General features: G+C 37.4%; 1 protein-coding gene across 1 annotated transcript; it reads right to left on the minus strand.

Annotated features, from left to right (window-relative positions):
• Positions 1 to 5,727: 5,727 nt before the first annotated feature.
• Positions 5,728 to 14,995, minus strand: LOC113820053 (uncharacterized; the record flags this gene model as incomplete). The annotated part of the gene is given in 5 exon segments (XM_070132940.1): positions 5,728 to 5,878; positions 6,444 to 6,579; positions 8,945 to 9,060; positions 13,861 to 13,976; positions 14,869 to 14,995. Coding segments are annotated over 3 exon segments (345 nt in total), but the record flags the coding sequence as incomplete, so codon positions are not given.
• Between the last annotated feature and the right edge of the window lie 6 nt (positions 14,996 to 15,001).

Genomic DNA, 15,001 nt, shown 5'->3' on the forward strand with positions numbered 1-15,001 from the left:
GACTGTTTTGGAATAAGTTGAGAGAGAAAAACCTCATAGTCATGCTTCCTGTCTGGCCTCACGTAGAGTGAGGCCTAGTTTAAATATGAGGACTGCTACCTCACATTCAAACTTATATGCAGGGCAGCTCCTATAAAACACATTATGGGGGTCTCCACAACTGACACATGTATGTGACTGAGCAGGGCAATTTGAACGGTCATGACTGGGTTGGGCACATCGAGGGCAGTGGGCTGTGGAGCTACAATGTTTGGCTGGGTGGCCAAAACACCTACATTTCTGACATTAACAAGGAAAGGGTCGATATTGTCGGAAATGATGAGGCAATCTACCAATATAAACCTCATGGAGGGTGTCTTGTCTATGGAAGCTAATCTCGGCAATATTGATGTGGGATTTACATTGGCCTCTGAGAGTAAGAGTGTAGCACTGTACTGCCACTGCATCATACAAGGCAGGAAAGTAGGTCATTTTCACAGTCTGACCAGTCCTTGTTATACATGGGACAAGCATTTGGGAGAATAGAAACAGTTCCAGTACAAGTATTAAGAGATGGAGGGGGTTCGCCAGGAATGAGTTTGCCAGTAAGGTCAGTTACGGTAGAGTGTATGAGCTTGGGCTTCAGATGAAACTGTGACAAAGCGTGAACAATCAGTGACTGCAAAAGGTAACCTTGCCTACTTGTTTCTGGAGGCACTGCTGAAAGAGAAGGGTATTCTCAGAATAAGGGGCTGTGGGGGGAATCACAAAGAATCAATCCCACTTGGCTGGGCCAAATAGAGTACTCAGGTTTGCAGAGATAGAGGCAGTAGAAGGATGAGGGCGAGAGGAAGATGGGGAGGTGTGGAGTGGAGTAGTTCTGCAGAGGGAAGGACAATAAGGATGAAGGGTAGTAATAAGGGAAGAGGGGGTTGACATTGAAGAGGGTTGTGCAGCAGGAGATGAAGAGGAAAATGTTGGGGATGAGCATCAGTAGTCGGAGCCTTGTCAATGGAGGGACAGGAGTCAAAAAACCATCAAAATCAAATTCAGATACGCTATTTGATGAAAGGGCAAGACTTAATGCCTCTATTAAGGGTAATGAATCTTCATTATTGGCCATGGTGAGCCTGAATAATCTGGGGAAAAGAAACAGTCTACCCTTCAGGGTCCCCATAAGGGATAAAAGCTAGGTACTTAACCAAGGGAATACCGTGCCCATGGCTCCTGGAGGCAGTTCCTGACTGACACAAAGCCAGCCTTTCATCTTTTCAGCACGGCTCTCACACTTTAGGAAATAAAGAAAATACGGAAGAGGAAAGAAGAGAAGGAAGGACCAAGCAAAATTAGCTGAGGCAAGGGCTGAGGCCCAAGGTAAGGGTTATCCTCTACATTGGGTCTGTCTCTGTCTCCTAAGCCCTCCCACGACATCAACGGGCTAGGTTTTGGGAGGGAATTTTCTGGTAGGAAAAAAGGTGAAGCATCAAAACAATGATTTTTCTTGCATAATTTTTCATTTTCCAGAATGCAATGTAAAATTATATGAAATGGAACCACAATGAGAAAAACTAAATAATTTTGGTTGGAACAGCAAAGAGTATCTTGTGTCATTCATGGCTAAGTTTAGTTTTACATTCAAAACACTGAGGTTTGTTTATTTTATAGTTTAACTCATTTAATATTTTTACACAACTGTACATCGTGTTTGCAATGATAGTTGTTATGTATTAACATAGTTCCTATGTGTAAATTGACTAACAATTATCATGTTTGATACCCGTGTAACGACATGCAATCCATTTTCTATGACCGGTCAAATGTATGCCCTAGCGGCGATGTCTATAACCGTCAAGGCTTAACAACAATAAAGAGCAGACATAGAAGAGACTCTTTCTACAAACCCTACAATAAACGGGTTTATACAAGATTTTGTGAACCCTACTTTGGAGAATGAGGACTTCTGAATACAAAACTTTAAAACCTAATGATTTAACCAAGACTATAAAACTGTATTTTAAAGTAGGAATTTATTCACATTTATATGTATTTAGTACCTACATACAATGTACCTCATTAAACAATAATAATATTTTCACAATATCAGTTGTCTCCACTGGAAATCACTTTCTAAAAAATCAACCAGAAGGCTGTGTCAAATCTTACTTTTGTAATCTAACAATTACAACTTGTCTGTACTTTTTTTTACATCTATCATACCCCTCCAATCCTTTGCATGTTGTTTCATGGTGTGGGAGCTAGGAGATGGAGATGGAGACTGAGGCCCAATGTCAGGGATGAACCCTACCTTGATGCACCTCATTTTGCATAGTCTTCTATTCTTCCCCTCTCCTTTTCCTTCTCTTCTGCAACACCTATCATTCACTTCCTAAGGTGTGAGAGCCATGTTGAAAGGATGAAAGGCTGACTGTGTGACAGCCATGAACGGCCTCAAGGAGCCATGGCCCCAGTATTCCCTAGTTTATTTGTATAGTCCTCAAGGAGACTCTGAGGGGAGGGCCATTTCCCTCCCCAACATACACCAGGCCAGTAATGAAGATTTTGCAAAGAGGTTGCCCCTTTATCAATTAGCCCCACTAATTTTAATTCCCTGGTTCCCCTGACACCAGGCTCTCCTTTGACAAAAATTCTGAATACTTCTAAATGCCTATGAACACCTTAGTACAGTCCAAATCATCCACCATGATCATTACTGCCTCCTCTCCCAACAATTGCTGCTCCATCTCCTCCTCCCCCACTACTTTTGATCCACTAAACCCTCATCCCCTATTACTTTCTCAGCAGCTTTATTTATCCTCTCTGCAGTACTACTTCACTCAATGCTACTCCTTATTCCAAAAGGCTACGTCCTACTACCCCTACCTCTACAAATATTTTGAGTACTCTGTTTAGCCCAGCCAAATGGGATTGATTTTCTGTGATCCCCTCTACTTCCCCTTACTCTGACAACACTCTCCACTTACAGAAATACCTTCAAAAAACATCTGAATCCCATGCTACAGCATTATCAACCCTAACCGACTTCACAAACACATTCCTACCCAGCCTTATCCCTGCCTCAAAACTTGTACTGGATCTGTCTCCATCTCCCTGACAAACTGCCCTTTCTACAACAAGGATTGGTCAGACTGAGAAGACTTACTCACCTGCAATATGGAATATGATGCAGTATCAGTACAATGCTACACCATTATCCCTAATGGCCGCCATAAGTCCTCCACCAATATTGCCAAGATTACTTTCTATAGACATGACCTCCCCCTGTCAATGTTGGAATTGTTGGCATCTGTTGGCAAACACTGCCACTCCACAGCCCAATGCCCTCTATGTGCCCAACCTGCTCATCATCGATCAAACTGTTCAGCACAGTCGTGTATATGTGCCAATGATGCATTTTATTGGGGCTAACCTACCTACAAATATGAGAGTGAGGTGGCAACTCTCAGATTCAAACTTGGCCTCACTTTACGTTAGGCCAGACAGGAAGCATATTAACGAGGTTTTTCTCTTGCTCCCTACTACAGCACTGCCCTTCACTCCACCCCTCCCCCTTCCTCCCAAGATTTTTTTTTTTTTTTTTTTTTTGCATATCCAGACACCCCAATCTCTATCACTGCCGACACCTATGCCTCTACCTTCTCACTATATCCATAGCAAACAATCTAAATGTTCTATCCCATCTCCTACCTCACCCTCTCCTTCACCTACTTCTTCCTCTACCCCTCATATGCCTCTATAACTGTAACCCTTTGTCACAACCCTCTTACTTGGATTCTCTCCCTCTTGACATTTCTCCTGAAACTGTGATCTAATCACCCTTGATCCCCCTTTCTCCTTTTGCTAATCCCTAACTTACCCTACTGACATCCTTGCATCCCACATTGTTTCCTTTGACAACTTTGATCTAATCACCCTTGTTAATCCCTACCTTAGCACATTTATTCACTCTCTCTACCCTCATCCTACTTTGCCCCTTTCAATGCCATTCTATACTGAACTGCTATATGACTTTCGACAAGAAGCACATTTAATCAACTATCCCCCTCTTTACTCTTTTCACTAACACATCTTTCTACATTACCTTTGATGTCAATCACATTTATATTTTGTAACTATTAACCATTCTATCTAGCATAGCCAATGACTTTCGACAAGAAGCACATTTAATCAACTATCTCCCTCTTTACCCTTTTCACTAACACATCTTTCTAGATGACCTTTGATGTCAATCACATTTATATTTTGTAACTATTAACCATTCTATCTAGCATAGCCAATCCTCAGATTTACTATCAATCTGACAATAACTACCTGTTGTTGTCCTGTTCTTTATATGTATCAGAACCAACCAACCAAGCACACTGAATAAGAATCACGGAAAACATAAAATGACTGCTCTCTTTGCTCTTGGTTAAAGAGGCCTACTCTGAGGGTCTACTTCTCCTGTGCATTACCTGATGAGACTTCATCTACTGTCAACACCTATCATATTTGGATTAAGCAGTTTTAATTGCAATCATAATTGGTAGGAACAGAAAGGATCTCTACCTAAAAACATTAAGAACCACTAACACCGTAGGCATAAGATCTGGACCTGAAAATAGCCCAGAATGTGCAAGTGACTAGTAATATAAAAAGGATTACATACATACAATATAAAGAATTATGCCAAGTTTTGCAGTTAAGCACTCGTGGCATATTTCAAGCAAGTATTAAAACCCAGAGTTGAAGTGTAGGTAACAGTCAAACCTAACAACTGGTTTGAAGCAAATATCAATACAAAAAAGTTAATGTCATAATTGCGAGACCATTTTTGATCTTCGTAGATGCGTACCTGAACCTTTCTGGCTACAACAACTTGTGAGGAATTAGGGTGTAGCGCTGTTGCACCCTCGCCAAAATATCAGTTGTCGGCCTATGATATTGACTTCTGTGCATTCCTCTGCCATTTTTTTTTTTTCTTTTCTTAATTTTTTTTTTTTTTTTTTTTTTTTTTTTTTAACACTGCATTATACTACACTACACACCACTCTTACTCCCACTTTCATTCATTTATTCTTACTCTTATTCTTACTGATACTCCCAGTCTCTCAAAAACAAATGATAATGAGAGCAAAGGTACCAACTAAATTATGTATGAAATTTAATACATATTTTTTTTTACAGAGGAATATGCATGTGTAAGTACATTTAAGTACTTGTGTATATTTGTGTGCTTTTGTACATTTGCCCCCTCAATCCCTTGCTCGTTGCTGTTGGGGAGGAGGGGGCTTAGGAGACGGATATTGAGGCCCAATGTAGGCCCAATGCATGGTCCTTTTTCCCCCTTTCCTTTTCCTTCTCTTCTTCATCCCCTTCCTCTGTCCACATCCTAAATTGTGAGAGCTGTGCTAAAAGGATGAAAGGCTGGCTTTGTGTCAGTCCTGGACTCTATTTGCTATCCCTTTTTTATCCTTTTCACTATCAGACTAACACACAGTGCTCTCCCTTTGACATCTTACATATTTTGGCCTAATCATTAACTCATTTTTAACCTTTTAACTTCAATACTTTATCATAGTGCTGTAAGACCTTTCCTTACCTGGGGATTTGCCCCCAAGCTCACCTTATCACTAAATCTTGAATACACCACTTATGACCTTAAATGTTGATATTTCAGAAATTTTTCAAGTGTTGTACATTTGGGTATGTGTGTATGCGTGTATATGTATATATACCATACATTCTTACCTTGGCAATTTCCTTTACAGCAAAGACAGAAGCAACACCAAGGCCAAATGTAAGAAAATATGGCAAGTACTTTAAGTTGGGAGTTGCTCGTTCCTTGAGCATGTTGGAGAGGAACTTCATGTTGCTCTCACTGTATGGTGGGTAACGCTTGCTGTGAAAAAGAAATAAGGCATAAATTAAAAATGGGTTAGTTCACATTATAAATAATATAAAGGACTGAAAAATCAGTCCACTTGAGTCCTGGCATTGTAATACCTAAGAGATATCAAAACCAAATGCATACCTTTTTGGTTGGTTTAACTAAAGTGAAAACATAGAAAATCAGAAGATAGTTATTTCTTAGGTATAATGACCATGCCATTTGGGAATAATCACGGTTTCCCTCCAGTTTATACTTGTCACAGTTGGTAAAATGCAGTCTATTAACAAAATATCATTATATTACACAAATTCTTTTTAAACAGTATGAAAAACAGCACTTTTTAGAGTGAAGGTGAAAAATGAATTTTTTTGGCAAACTTGTACTAACTAGTAACAACCTTTAATATTCCTAATCCACTCATAACTATGGTATATTATAAAGACCTGTCCTGGAAGGAAAAATAATTACAATGCTAGTTCAAATTTAAACAACTCAGTCTAGTCAATTAGGAAACTCTCTCAACCAAGCCTTGCTAGGAATAAACAAACTGAAAATTCGCAAAGAAATTACTCACGCTCCAATAACATCGGCAATCTTGTTGTAGTTCCGAATAAGGCAGGATTTACGGTGAGTAAAAGTGTCGTAGGAAGCTTTGCCATGATAAGCTCCCATTCCACTGTTTCCAATGCCACCAAAAGGTAGGTCATGAACTGAAAACATAAGAAAATCAAATGTTAGCAAGTATATATACTCACTAAAAATGTGTTCGAAATCTTATAACACTGATACTGTCCTGAGACTGAGATTGAAATATGTTATGCAGTATTAAAATTCTGAACTTTAATATCTTGTAAACTTTAGGTTACAGACCTGCTTGGTATATGAAGTGGTTAGTTAATTAAAGCAACTTTACAGTAATCAAAAAAATGTATTGTATTCACTGAACAATCTGGTGAAATAATAAGAATGACAAAAAATGTGTATCTTTGATAAATCAAATTAATAAATTAAAGCTGTTATAATAATAAAAAACTGAACCACTGAATTCACAAAACACACCACAAAAAATCTAAGTTGCAGCATTCCAAATATTAGGTAAAATGTCCAAAAAACACTGCAAAAGCAAACAACAAAAATATGAATCCAAAGTAGTCCTTTATACTTGCTTACAGTACTTATATCTATTAAATATGCATGCATTCGATGAAAATCATGCAACATCATAACAGGAAGCAAGACATTCCACACAAACAATCAATAACACAATAAAATCTAATGACACACATATCTATATTGGTAACCCCCTTCACTGACATGCCTTTATAGGCTGGTTAACCTGGTAAGTGTCACACTCTGTGACCGCTGGCGTTTTGGGAGCGTCACCCTCCCCGTCTGCCTTCCTCCTACCCACCCGAGCCCCTCCTCCATCTCCCTCCTCTCCCTGTTCTCCCTTCTCCCGCCATCCCCCTCGTCCCCCAACTTCCTTTTCTCACATCTCCCCCATTTCCCTCTTTTCCCATATCACACCTCTCCCTCTTCTCCCTCCTCCCATATTTCCCTTTCCTTTTCTCAAAAAGCACGCAGGCAGGGGGGGAGGGGGGGACAGAAAACTACATGACACGTTGGTGATGCTTAACAGGTTAATGGTTGAAACAATTAAATGTGCTAGACATTTATGATCATACAGCATTATGATAAAGTACTGTGGAAGGTTAAAAAGGGGTAAAAATAAGTTAACAAATAGGATAAAATGTGTTAGATTTCAAAGGTTAAAGAGCACTATAGGATAGTATGGTAGTGAAAAGGGTACAGAGGGGGAGCAAATGCAGTAAGGCAGGGATTAGTAAAAGAGGAAGGGGTTAAAGGTGTGGGGCAATTGGATGAAATGGAGCGTATCTGTCTCTGGGAACAATCAACATGTATACAGGTAGGAATGGGTGTTGGAGAAGTACAAGGAGAATAATCCAGGGAATCAGATAAGAGACTTGGGGAAAGTGATGAAGTATCAGTAAGAATGTCAGGAGGGGAAGGATCCAGAGAAGGACATTGTTGTGACATAAGGGAGTCACGTGAGCATCCAGGTGGGAGCGGTAAGGATTATGGGGAAAGACCAGGGAATGGTGCACATGGAGAAGGGGAGCATAGGATCTGTAGGGAGAATGGTAGGAAGAGAAAACAGGGGAACAGGGTAACAGTATGATTTGACATGGTGGGACACTTCACCAGTATAAATTTAATGGGGGAAGTTTTATCTATGGATGGTAATCTTGGCGATAATAACAATAACAATATTAATAAAATAACAATAATAATAATAAAATAATAATAACAATAACAATACTAATATTGCTAATAATAATGATAAAAAAATATTAATGATAGTAATAATAAAATAATAATAATAATAATATCATTAATATTTTTTTATCATTATTATTAGCAATATTAGTATTGTTATTGTTATTATTATTTTATTATTACTACTACTACTACTACTACTAATAATAATAATAATAATAAAATACTCAGCTATAAAAATAACCATAATACTAAAACTAATAATAATAAAATGAAAAAATAAACAAGATCATAATCTTAATAGAAATAATAATAATAAATATAATTATAATACAACAATCATAATAAAAACACTAATGACAATAATAACTATTATAATAATTTCAATAAATAACAATAATGATAAAATAACAATAATGATAACTATAATCAAAGATAATGTTAATAATGGAAAAAAATAATTTTAACAATAATAATAGTAACAATAATAACAATATTAATAATATGTCAAACTGATAAACAAGTGATTCAACTGTCAATGATTTACACTAGATACCACAATCACATATAAACAACAGCAGCTGCATAATACAGTTAATGCTGCTTTAATAGCTTTTCCTAAAATATCTAACATCCAACAGAAGAAGCTTTAGTTGGTCATTCCACAGCAAAAATTCAACATAAAAAGCTTTAGACAATCACTCCACAATTGAAAATTCATAAAAAAAAGCTTTAGCTTGTCACTTCAAGATGCAGATACCCTTAAAACTTTTTTACCTGCAGCATGGAATACCACATCATTGACAGTACAGCCACCATAAGGCACTTGTTCCATGAAAACCTCTACTAGGTCTTTACTGTTTGAGAATACATACAGAGCCAACGGCTTCTCTCTATAAGGAAAGAGGAATATTTATATAAAAAACCATATGATCAAAGTACAGCCAAAATGTATTACAAGGGCAAGTCTTCTAAATATTGTACAGTCTCTGCAGATTCATTTGTGCTTTCCTTGTACTGCATGAATGGAGGATTATATGAACATAAGTACAAGATACTGAAATGATATCTCCACTACTTACAATGCTGTTAAACAAATGCAATATTTTTTGTGCTTATTCAGGTTCAGTCAAAAATTCATACTGGCACTGTTATCACCCTGAATTGAAATCACATTTGACTGAAATCCAAATGAGCATGTAGGTCATCAAATACTAACCAAAGCTAATAGAAAAGAAAGGAGAGTATTCAATTCATGTTGAGTAAACATATATACTCAATATACATTTTTCTACAAACAGTTATGGAAGGGAAGATGATAAAACTCTTCTATGTTGTCTACATAGTCAGCACATATGGGATTCCAATTTAATGTCTATCCCAGTCCTAAATGAGTAATTTGTCATAAGACCTGCTTGTTCACTTGCTTCATCATGTACACTCACCAACCATAAAAAGTATACAACTACTTTCGACCCTGCGATGAGGCATGGGGCGTTTCTGGACAATGGCTCAGCTAAACAATGACAGACATTTCGTGGTTGAATTATCGTCATTGTGTTGTATTAAAATGCATGATATATTTAAATGAATAATTGCATCTTTCGTCAGTTAAGAATCTAGTCCATATCAGCGTCCTCTTTAATGCGACACAGTGACTATACTTCAACCACTAAATACCTGGAGGGTTCAGTAACGATCAAATGTCTTTTAATGAATAGAAGTTATAAATCTGTCTTACCCAACACAAAAAGTGTGGAATCGAGCAGATGTTTGAAACAGAATTCAAAACATGTTATAGAAAAGTTTTGACCACGATTATTCATTAGAGTACGTTTGTTGTCCGTCATAGTTTGGCTGAGCCGTCGCCCAGAAACACTCCATGTCTTATCACAGGGTTGACTTAGGTGGTATACTTATGGTTGGTGAGTGTACATTATATTTTATGTAAAGAGCCCTCTATCCCCCCAAAAAGTGACACAACTAAATAATAATATAATTAATAAACAAAAGAAAATAACAATACCTGCATATATGATTCCACAAAAATTTAAAACATGTTTCACTTGAAAAAAAATGCTTGTAACAGGTGAGTCCAAGCTGAGAAAAAATTCTCATCTATTTTGGTGTTTTATGATAATTCTAATTAATAAATGAATTTGACCATTTTCCTACTATATTAAATTTCAAGAGAATTCTCATAGTGATTTCAATTGTATTTTTGGAAACATTCATATTGGCTAAGATGCTGAGGCATCATGTACTGGGTCAGCAAGAGGTGGCAAAATGTCTGACAGTTGGTAAGGGTGTGCCTGCATATTTTTTTCTCAAGGTCTTGGGGTAACACTCTCCTTAAGTGTTCCACTAGAAAGCCAAATTTCAGGAAAGAGTGAAACCTTTGTGACCTTGAAATAGGGACTAACTCCTAAGGAAAGTGGTAAGTGGTGTGATAAGTAATAATTGACACCTAGTTAATTAAGAACTTCTGGAGCAACTCATGTGTAAAAAAAAATCATACATTGCAGACAATGTAAGTGCACACTTGGTTAACCCACTCATGACAGGTGTCACAAATATGAGACACCCAGAAAAGTAAACATTATTGGTCATCCCACCAGTGCGATGCTAGATCGGAGCTTGCGCTTTGATTTTGTCACCTATGGCGAGTGGCCCGCAGGCAGGTTCCCAGACTCGCCTGCACGCCGATTTTGAAGCTGCCCGAAAATTATCATTTTTAGCTTGAAAATGTACCACTAGTCCTGCTAGTGGTTTAAGCAATCTTCTGCAACATTTTTATCATTTCTCTCATCTATTCATTCCTTCATACTCTCCATTCATTATCTTTATCTTTCTTCATCAATTCATTTAGCTCTCTTTCTCTTTACTTTATCATTTATTAATCTATTTATTCACTCACTTGTTCACTTTCTCTCGATTTCACTTGTTATAATTGCCTTTTGCATTCACTTTTAGATCATCTTAATATTTTGAAACATTTGGAATTCAAATTTTGTTCTGCAGCCAAGCAAACTTCAGAGGCAGTTTCAGCCAAACTCTTTGTAAGATTAAGTCCATTTGTTGATAACAATTATCAATTTATACAAAAGAATAAATCTTGCTAAATTAACCATGGGACTGGTTATCCCCTGCAATCCTTCAGACAGCTACACACTTGAAACGGATATTAAGATTTACAATTAATCCAGAATGGGGCTGCTGGTTTAAGTGGGGAGACAGACTACTTAAAACCTCATTAGAAATCTCCCTGGTCTAACAACCTCTTCAAGCCAGTATTCTAGCTTATGGCAGCACGTTGATTGACTTGGATTGACTTGGCATCTAGCACTGACAGAGTGAGGTAATAGGAAACCAGCCTACCACCACAACACTTATGGAAGTGTTATCAGATGTAAAGCCCTACGACTATTTTAATGAAAAGGTATCTATTCCATCTGTGACTGTTTCTATGTCTATATACAACTACTTACATATATGTTCTATAAAACACATAATTCATGGTAATTCAAGAAGAAGCCATACTTTTAAAAAATGTACATTCTGCAAACATATTACATAACTAGTAAACTTCTCATTAAATTCTATATATACTACCTAACACATAAATTCACTTTAGACACCCAGAGGTAGCCCCTTTTATGAATATCATTCATTAACAGATCAACACTGAGAGCAGATTTTAGTACTCACCAAACAAAATAACATAATTAGAGCAAAAAAACATTTGAATGTTATCATTGTAATACTCTACCATACTAAATACTGGCTATTCATAAATCAGGCCAAATATTGCTAAAGTTATTAGTCCTCACACAATAACATCATCCCTGTGTTCACTTGAGCCCCGAGACAGCATCGCACTGGCGGTCAGCCCGACATTGTTTATTTTTCCCGGTGTCTCATATATGTGACATAATTAGAGCAAAAAAACATTTGAATGTTATCATTGTAATACTCTTCCATACTAAATACTGGCTATTCATAAATCAGGCCAAATATTGCTAAAGTTATTAGTCCTCACACAATAACATCATCCCTGTGTTCACTTGACCAAATCACAATGTGCCATGCATGGCAAAATCAACTGAACAGTCTAACTAACAAAAAATTTCACAAGGTGTTGTGTGGCATAGAGGGGAAGGGTTTCAGGTAGTTTGCTTTGCCTTACTGCTCATTTGTCATAACCAAAATGGCCACCACTTTAGAGCTTGAAAAGTTTACCTGTCTGAACTACAATGCATGTTATATTTTACCTTTCTATCTATGTTTGTCTCTAATGTGTGTGTAATATAGAAATAATTTCAATCAGTTTACAGCCCCTTTGACATCCTCAATCAGAAAAGTAAGTCATGTTAGTCTCAACAAGTCTTCATGATGTCTTCTGTGCAAGGACAGTTTGTTAACTATAATCAACTGGTAGTGCATTGTGCAGGGAAAGCATTCACTGTTTTTTGTGCTAGAGCAAAATGCACCGTGTAAAAAAGTCAAGTGAACACCATGCATATCACAACACACAGATAAAAATGGTCAGATTTTCACAATACAATTTTGTCTTAATCCACTAACACCGTTACATTTATAAGTCGAAAATAAAAGTTTCCGGGTGGCTAAAAAAACCGGCACATGGGGCTGGCCTGTACTCTGCCCAAGAAGTAAGAAGTAATTTGTGTATTAGATTAACCCACTCACGCCGGGTACATTTTGTAGCCAAAATTAAAATAATCCGGGCGGCTACAAAATCGGCGGGCGGAGCTTCCCCGGAGTCTGTCCGCCCGAAAATAAAAGTTTCCGGGTGGCTACAAAATCGGCACATGGGGCTGGCCTGTACTCTGCCCAAGTGCTGGACACGGCCCGCTGCTGAGTCGGAGCACGAGCCCCGATACAGTGTTACACTGGCATGACGCCCGTCAATTTTCTTCCCCAGGGTGTCTCATATGTGGGACACCCGTTGAAAATGGGTTAATAAATGCTGAAAATCAGAAATTGAGATACATACTTGGAATCTGACTTCAAATACTTCAACCAATAACTGCTTTTATTAAAGTTTACTGAACCCAATGAATGGCATGACATGCATGCCATGTCCAAAGTAATTTTAGTTCATTAACTGTGTTTACCTATAGATGGGTCCACAAGTGTTTCATCACCAAGGATTCCAATTACTAGCCCTTCTTATCTCACCTATTTACCCTTCTCCTTGATTTTTGGAAATTCTATTTCATTTCTTATCATTATTAACATTTTAACAAGATTCTTGCAAGCTGAAGGAATTTAAGACCTTTTTAAGATAATAACTGTAACAATATGATAGTAAAAAAAAAAAAAAAACAGGGCTTGGAGAAATCAGGTGAGGTCATGTAGGGCCTACAACTTTGACTCCTTAGTGGTTGAGCACTTGTGGAGCCACTAGCATGCAACAAAGTTCACAAATAATTACAGTGGAAAGTAAATTTACTAATGGGTAAAAGGCATCACAAACAAAAACCTAAAGAGCAGACAACTATCAGTACACTTGTAGGAGGGAAATAAAAGTTTCTCAAGACAAAACAAATATGCAACTATAAAACCCTCACATCATTTAGTATGTACAATCACATCAGTTCAGCAGTTCAATTACCTCTGTTAAGTAATACAAAAAAGGGTCATTGTACAAAGCAGTTTCTACAAATAACTACCTGACAAGTGAATCATAGTGTCATTCACACAGGAACTGCCACTAGATGTGCGTGCTAAAAAGAGGTTTGGAATATTTTTGTGCTCCGTAAAGATGTAAAGAGTTAGTGGCTTCTCCCTGTACAGAAATAAGAAGTAATTAGTGTATTAGATTAACTTTCAACTTGTTACAATATGCACTGTTGGGTAAAAATAAAAATTAAAGGTTAAAGAACAGTGAAATAAATATTTTCATAATGAAAATACCATGATTCTCCTGATTCTTCTTGCTATATATAAGCCCATATCTGTTGTTTATTTCTGCATTAATGAACATATAAACCATAAAAAAGAATAAGTAAATACTTATTTTCCTTGCAACACCTTCCAATGATTTGACTGCTGGTAAAGTAATATCCTACATATTAATGCCCCATCATTTAGAGAACAAGAAAAAGAAATATACATAATAATGTATATTATTATAATACATAAGTTAACCCATCGCCAACGGGTAAAAATTTTGGCAAGTGGACGTAAGCACGGGCTTGTTGGCGCGCATCGGCAGTTTCCCCTTTTTGCGCCCGGCTCGATCGGTAGTTTGCGAGCAACATTTAGCACCTAAAAGCTTTTATTTTGCTAAAATTTATAAAAATATTTAAATTTTGAAAGTTTATCTTCATTATAGGTGCCATTGCCTAAAATCTTTACCATATAAATGAAGCCGCTACTATTGGAGAAAAACAACCTCTGTCCAATGAGCCAGTGGCGCGGGAATGGGCATGACATGATGCCCCCCGGCATTCGGTCCACAACAGCCATGGCATGTACGTACGTGCCACCCAACGGCAATGGGTTAACATCAATCCTGTCCCATTTTCAGTTAGCTTTGTAAGGAAATGTGACATAATTCTATCAGCAAATCACCACCTGAAATAATATATAACCTATAATGGTTTTAGTATTAGAAATTTTAGTTAGAACTTCATGCCTCCCACCACCGTGAAACAAAACACAAAGACACAACTCACTCGAGAAATGAACTATGCAATCATTAACACATATAGATCCTGTTGGAACCTCCTTTGTAATAGCATTCCTTGTTTTTGAGTCTGTGGTGAATATATAGCAGCAAAGGGGATGCTCTCTGTGGGGGAAAATTAA

The sequence above is a fragment of the Penaeus vannamei genome, chromosome 18 (assembly GCF_042767895.1).
Source record: "Penaeus vannamei isolate JL-2024 chromosome 18, ASM4276789v1, whole genome shotgun sequence".
NCBI classification, from domain to species: Eukaryota; Metazoa; Arthropoda; class Malacostraca; order Decapoda; family Penaeidae; genus Penaeus; species Penaeus vannamei.